Source organism: Carlito syrichta, unplaced genomic scaffold (genome assembly GCF_000164805.1).
Source record: "Carlito syrichta isolate Samal-C Ts95f unplaced genomic scaffold, Tarsius_syrichta-2.0.1 Scaffold315832, whole genome shotgun sequence".
In the NCBI taxonomy this organism is placed as follows: Eukaryota; Metazoa; Chordata; class Mammalia; order Primates; family Tarsiidae; genus Carlito; species Carlito syrichta.
The window spans coordinates 183288-190785 of NW_007259928.1; the positions used below are offsets into that span (position 1 = coordinate 183288).

General features: G+C 53.1%; 1 protein-coding gene across 1 annotated transcript in view; it reads left to right on the forward strand.

Annotated features, from left to right (window-relative positions):
• SIMC1 (SUMO interacting motifs containing 1) overlaps window positions 1-7498 on the forward strand; it is a 35685-nt gene that overhangs the window by 25109 nt on the left and 3078 nt on the right. Inside the window, exons 7-8 of the mRNA XM_021706655.1 lie at window positions 642-798; window positions 948-1032. Of these exons, the coding sequence (XP_021562330.1) occupies window positions 642-798; window positions 948-1032 (242 nt within the window). The remainder of the gene's footprint in view (window positions 1-641; window positions 799-947; window positions 1033-7498) is intronic.

Sequence of the window (7498 nt, forward strand, 5' to 3'; positions counted from 1 at the left end):
GCGTGCCCTGTTGAGCCCTCCTCCCGTACCTCTCCCCGCCCCTTGGTTTTGAGTCGGAGTCTCCGTCGCCCAGGCTGGAGAGCCTGCCGGGCTCTGGCCATCCTTCCGCCTCGGCCTTCCCAGTCGTTGGAACCACAGGCGCGCGCCACCAGGCCTGGCTAGTTTTTGCGACTCACTGTAGAGATGAGGTCTCGCCAGCGTGCCCAGACTTGTCTTGAACCCGTGGGCTCAGCCAGTCCTCTTGCTTCGGCCTTCCAAAGTGCTGGGATTACAGGCTGAGCTGCTGCGCCTGGTCATCCCCCTTCTTTATCTGCTGTTCCTTCTGTGCCAAATAATACTTGGTACGTCATAGAAATATTTAGCCACATGATTAAATTCTCGTAGTTGCAGTGTGAAGTAATCGTTTTTCATGTGTCCTAAACTTGTCTTTTTCAAACGTCAAAGACTTTTTCCTCATTCTGGCAGTTGTTAATTTATGAACAAATCCATTTCTGCCCTGTCCACAGCTCCGGGGCTCTGTCCACCATATCCCTTCTTAGCTGTCTTCTTTTAGGGCAAAGGTCAGAACATGCAGGCTGAATTGTAGTGTGCGTTTCCGGAAGTGTAGCCGTGACGGTCAACCCCTGCCCATCTCCACACAGGGAGATGTTCTTTACCACCATGGAAAGCCACCTTCTGCGCTGCAAAGTGCTAGAAATCATATTCCTGCACAGCTGCGAGACACCCACCCGCCTGCCCTTGTCTCTGGCCCAAGCCCTCTACTTTCTGAACAATTCCACATCTCTGCTCAAGTGTCAGGTACATTTTTTTCCGGCCCCATCCCAGGCCTTGAGCCCGTTCCCCTAACCCTGTGCATGGGCGTTTAGCTTGTCACACAGCGGGGTGAGCATTCTCTGGAAGTGAGTCAAGGAGACATTTACCGCCAGTCGCTTTTCCTCTCTCTGCAGTCGGATAAAACCCAGTGGCAGACTTGGGACGAGCTGGTTGAGCACCTGCAGTTCCTGTTGTCCAGCTACCAGCATGTTTTAAGAGGTGAGGAGCATGTGTTCACAAGGAGGTGTTGTGGGAGGACTGGCAGTGGACATTTTGTGATGAGTAGTCGCGTGGGACTCCAACTTGTTCACACCGGCCCTTGGTTGTGACCATAAGGAATGAGAAGTGACATCACTGGAGTCACATGTGCTTTCGTATATATCCGATGTCACTGTAAGTGGGAAGGGAAGTCTTCGGGAATGACCCGACGGCCCTGGTATGGCCCCCGGGCTGTCACTGCAGCATCTCTTGGGCCCATTACTCTCTGACTACGGACACTGTATCTGCCAAGACAGTGCAAATACAGAGCACACCAGTGGCAAGGTGAGCCCGTACATCTTGCAAACAACGTCAGATACCCTGAAGTCTATGAGAGTGGCTCATGGGGCTGCTGGAATCACAGCCAAAGCCAGTGGCCGTGAGGAGCTGGAGGGTTAGCGCCAGCTCCCTCGGGAGGCGAATGTTGCCAGGATGTGGGTGGAGGAGCTGCTTCAAACGAGAGTGCTTTTATTAGCCAAGAACCAATATGGCCCTTGGGAAAACTGAAGGGCTGGTGAATTATTCACTAAAGAGAAACGAGTAGCTTGACGGGAGAACCTGGCATCCCTCCTGACTGTGATGGACTGAGGACACGGCACCGCATAAGTGGCAGCGTTCTTGCCAAAAGCTCATAACCCGAGTCCAGTCACATGGCAGCGTCAGACAAATCCAGATGGAGTAAGCTCTTACACGAAACTGGCCTGTACTTTTTTTTTTGAGTTGGAGTCTCACTCTTGTTGCCCACGCTGGAGTGCAGTGGCACGCTCACAGCCACCGCAGCCTCAACCTGCTGGGCTCAGACCCTTCCTCCTCAGCCTTCCAAGTAGCTGGAACTACAGATGCACACCACCACGCCCAGTTAGTTTTTGTGTTTTATTGTAGAGACGAGGTCTTGCCAAGTTGCCCAGGCTGGTCTTAAACCCCTGGGCTCAGGCAGTCTGCTGGCCTCGGCAGCAGTGCTGGGATTAGAGGCTGAGCCCCTGCACCTGGCTAGCCTGTACTTTTTAAAATGCTAATGTCTTTTTTTTTTTTTTTTTTGAGACTGAGGTCTCACTCTGTTATCCAGACTATGGAGTGTAGTGGGTGATCCTGGCTCACTGCATCCTTGACCTACTGGCTCAAGCCATCCTCCCACCCCAGCCTCCTGAATAGCTAGGACTATAGGTGCATACCACCACACCCAGCTAATTTTTAGATTTTCTGTAGCGGTATTTACTTATTTATTTATCTATCTATCTGTTTATTTGTTGGCATCTCACTACGTTGTCCAGGCTGGTCTCAAACTCTTGGGCTCGAGTGTTTCTCCTACCTCGGCCTCCCAGAGTGCTGGGATTACAGATGTGAGCCACCGTGCCTGGCCTGTACAGTGCCAATGTCTTAAAAACAAAGAAAGTCTGAGATAGTGCTCCAGGTTAAAAAGAAACGAAATCATATGAAGGCTACATGCAATTCATGGTCCTGGGCTGGATCCTGGACCAGGAAAAAGGAAGTTATCGAGTACATTGTAGGACAATTGGTAGAGTATGAATAGGCTAGGTAGCAGTGTTACGTTAAGATTAAATTCCCTATTTTGGGGGGGTTGGAGTATCACTCTGTCGCCCAGGTAGGAGTGCAGTGGCATGCTCACGGCCACCCCAGCGTCAACCTGCTGGATACCAGCGATCCTTCCATCTCAACCTTCCAAGTAGCCGAAACTACAGGTGTACGCTACCACACCCGGCTCTTTGTTGTACAGACGAGGTCTTGCTATTTGCCCGGGCCAGTCTCGAACCCGCAGGCTCAGGCAGTCCACTCGCCTCGGCCTCCCAAAGTGCTACGATGACAGGCTGAGCCACTGAGCCCCGGCCAAATTCCCTATTTTTGACAGTGGTACTGGATTATGACAATGAATGTCCCAGGTCGCGGGAAATCCATGCTGAAGTACTGAGGAGCGGCGGGCCCAGTGTCTGCAGTTTACTCTCCAAGGTCAGGGAAAAAGGTGTCTGTATAGAGTGTGCCTATCGCTTTCGGCCTTTTGGCTTCTAAGATCAAGTGTAGAATGTGCCTGCCTGTGATCCTGTCGGGGTTGATTTCAACACAGAAACGGCACTTGGGAAGGCAAGACAGCCCTTAGTCCCTCTCAGGCCTGGAACTGAGAAGGCTGCTGTGGAGACATTTATTTTTATTTTTTATTTTTTTGAGTTGGAGTCTCACTCTGTTGCCCAGGCTGGAGGGCAGTGGGACCCTCACCGCCACCACAGCCTTGACCTGCTAGGCTCCGGGGATCCTTCCACCTCAGCCTTCCAAGTAGCTGGAACTACAGACACGCGCCACCACGCCCGGCTAATTTTTTGATTTATTGTGGAGATGAGGTCTCCCCATGTTGCCCAGGCTGGTCTCGAACCCATGAGTTCAGGCAGTCCTTTCACTTTGGCCTCCCAAAGTGCTGGGATTATAGGCGTGAGCCATCACGCCCAGCCGAGACATTTTAAAAATACAGCACTGGACTTAAGACAGGGGGCTGGGTTGAAACCCCACCCTTACTCTGCGCCACGCCCTGGTTACTTCCTTATGTAGAAGGGGGGTGATAGTCTATAACTCGCAAGGATTGATTATTAATGGGTGTGAGAAAAAAGTAGTAAGCGTTCAATGTTAGCTAAATCTGACCAGGGAGGGCTGAAGGTCTCCTCTGTCTCAGACTCTTGTAGCTGACACTTGAGGAGTGCGTTGACACATCCGTGATTTGTGGTTGTGCAGTTTGTGTATTTTATTAGCGCTCTCAGAGGTCTGTGTCCTCAGAAAAAAGCCCCAAAGGCAAACTCAATGTGTTCTTTGCCTTGCTGAGGTTTATGTAACTGTTTCTTTCGGAGAGCTCACAGAAAAGTTAATAATAAAGCAGCTTGCTTTTTTAAAGTTCAACTCTGAGCACTTCTTGTTCCTTTGTGTTTGGATTTTAGGGAACACGATCATAAGCGATGGTAACTCGAGGTGGGCATGGGATCTGCTTTTATTGTGGAATATTGGGATGTGAGAGAGAGAGAGAGCGAGAGAGAGACAGAGCCTCGCTCTGTTGCCCAGGGTGGAGTGCAGTGGCATGATTATGGTTAGCACAGCCTCGACCCACCGGGTTCAGTCGTTCTTTCTGCTTCAGCCTTCCAAGGAGCTGGGACTACAGGCCTGTGCCGCCACGGCTGGCTCATTTTTTGATTTATTGTAGAGATGATATCTCGCCAAGTTGCTCAGGCTAGACTCGAACTCCTAGGCTCAGGTAATCCTCTCACCTCCACCTCCGCCTCCCAAAGTGCTAAGATTGCCGGCATGAGCAACTGTTCCCAGCCTGCATTTTGTTTTGATAAAGGAGGGCTAGGCCTCATACCAGTTTATATTGACCAAGAATAAGTGGGCTGAGTTCTAATGGCGTTTTTTGGATTTTTTTGAATTGGAGCCTCACTCTGTTGCCCGGGCTGGAGCGCAGTGACACGCTACTCACGGCCACTGCAACCTTGACCTGCTGGGCTCAGACGTTCCTTCCCCCTCAGCTTTCTAAGTAGCTGGAAGCACAGGCATGCACCACCATGCCCAGCTAACTGTTTGATTTATTGTAGAGACGAGGTCTCTCCATGTTGCCCAGGCTGGTCTCGAACCCGTGGGCTCAGGCAGTCCTCTTGTCTCCACCTCCCCTCTAATCCTGTTTTATCCTTAATGTTCCCTCCAGCTGCTTTGGACTCCAAGAGCTCAGAAGGAAAACATTAGCACTGATAGTTTGAAAACACTGTCCTGTAAAGAGCACAGTTGGCTGGAGCCCTGAGATGGCCAGTGTCTTTGTCAGGCGGGAGGCCTCTCCCTGTGCGGACCCCTCCTTGCCTGCTGCACATGGGCTGTGGCTGTCCCTGAGGGCGTTTTGGGATCAGCCTGAGTTGTCCAGCTCCAGGAGTGGGGAAAGCAGGGATGAGATCGGCGACCCCAAGCTCGCCCTTGGTTTAGGGGATCCCCTTAGCACAGTGAGAAGACTAGGTGGACTCACATACACTAGCTTATATACGCCAGTAGCCCCGGGAAGGGATCACGCCCCCGCCCCCCTTTTACAGAGGGGAAAACTGACTGAGCGAGAAGCGAATGGCGTCAGGAGTCAGACTTAGTCTGTCCCAGACATGGCTGCCTAAGCGGTCAGCTGAGCCCGTGTCCTCTGGCCAAGAGAATCAGTCCCCCACACCCGGGCTTCACAGCCAGGCGACTCAAGCTGGAGCCTCAGCGGAGTGACGGACTCCTTTCTGCCAGGCGGTTTTCCTGGCGCTGCTTGTAGTGAAAACCTCCCATTTGGAAACGACTCCGAGGAATTTAGACACACCATACTTAAACGAACGCAATGTGTGCTTTCCCTGACTCCCACTCGGCTGGACGGCGCGGGCGGGGCAGCCCCCCGAAGCCAGCCGCCAGTCATTCCAGGTGGAGTCACACCTGTGGCCTTCCTGGCTCCTTGGGAAAGCCTCAGGATGGGAGACTCGCATGGCCCCAGCCTTCACAGAACACGCTGCTTAGTGGACAGGATGATGCTAAACTAATAATCGTGCGCGTAACACAGAATGACAATGAAGGCAAATGCCGCGTAGCCGGGCAGGTGGCATCTGCAGCTCCAGCTCTTGGAGGGCCGAGGTGGAAGCATCGCCGGAGCCCGGCAGGTCAAGGCTGCGGTGGCTGTGCGTGTGGCTTTGCACTCCAACCTGGATGACACAGTGAGACTCCGACTCAAAACCATTTTTTCCTTCATGACTTGATAAACTCCGAGCTCTTCTTGCTTACCCCTGACGCCTCCCTCCTTCCACCCTATTCAGTCTACTTTTCTTTTCATATTTATCAGAATCATTTTTGTATTTTCGACATGACTTGCTTAAGAAAATCAAATTCAGGCTGAGCGTGGTGGCTCAAGCCTATAATCCCAGCCCTTTGGGAGGCTGAGGTGAGAGGATTGCTTGAGCCCACGGTTCGAGACCAGCCCGGGCAACTTGGCGAGACCTCATCTCTACAGTAAATCAAAAAATTAGCCGAGCGTGGTGGTGCGTGCCTGTAGTTCCAGCTACTTGGAAGGCTGAGGCGGAAGGATCGCCTGAGCTCAGCAGGTCAAGGTGGTGATGGCCAGGAGCACGCCACTACCCTCCAACCTGGGTGACAGAGTGATTCCAACTCAAAAAAAAAAAGAAAAGAAAATCCTACTCAAAGGCCTCAGTCCTCCTAAGACCGTTCTCCGTCGGTAGCGAAGAAATCCAGGCCGTATTTCCCTGTGTCCGCCCGTCCAGACACCCCTTCACTCTCCAAGGCCGAGCCCCCTTCCAGTCTCATCTTGCGACTCTCCCTCTTGCTGCCCTGAGTCTCCTGCTTGACAAAGGCATTACTGTAGGTTCGCTGAAACACCTGGAGTGTCCGATGTCATCTTCGGTGACCTCCGTGGATGCCATTGACATCCGGCACACACCTCCCCAGGGCTTCCACACAGTGTGGTGGTCGGGAAGTCCGAGGTCAGGGCCCGGGTCCGGCGGTTCCTGCTGCGTCGTCCCCTGGCAGAAGGCTCGCTCCCCCGGTGGTGTCTGTTTCTCAGAGCAAGCTGTGTCCTGCCCCCGGGCATTGGCACTTGCTCTGTCTTCCTGCACGGCTTTGCCCTCGACCGCTGCATGGTTGCTTCCGCTCGCCCTTCAGGACGCGGCTCAGAGGCCTTCCCCGGCCAGAGTGCCGCTTCCCCGCTCACCCGAGCTGGAGGTGGTGTTGCTGTGGCCTCTGTGACGTCAGGCTTCCTGCCACCAGAGCGCTGGTCCGAAGGACTCGGCCACGTCTCTGAGGCCCTGTGTCCCGAGTCAAGCCCAGCTCTGGATACAGTCGGTGCTGACTGCTTGTTGAAAGGCCCTGCAGTTGCCCCTCGGGTCGGCTTTGCTGCCTGTGTTTCGACTTTGTGAACATGCTGCAGCGTATCTGCTGGACTTTCTTTTCTGATTATGATAAGGCCCCTGGCATCAGTTTAGGGGACTTGACTTTCCAGTAGTTTGACCTGAAGGTTGAGGAGACACGTTGAGGATGTTATTTGAAGATGTAACCTAGCCGGGCTCAGTGGCTCAGCCTGTAATCCCAGCACTTTGGGAGGCTGAGGTGAGAGGATTGCCTGAGCCCGCGGGTTCGAGACCCGCCTGGGCAACTTGGCGAGACCTCATCTCTACAATAAATCAAAAAATTAGCCGGGCGTGGTAGCACGCACCTGTAGTTCCAGCTACTCGGAAGGCTGAGGCGGAAGGATCGCCGGAGCCCAGCAGGCGAGGCTGTGGTGGCCGGGAGCAGCCACTGCACTCCAGTCTGGGCAACAGAGTGAGACTCCAACTCAAAAAAAAAAAAAAAAAAAAAATTAGCCGGACGTGGTAGCACGCGCCTGTAGTTCTAGCTACTCGGAAGGCTGAGGAGGAAGGAT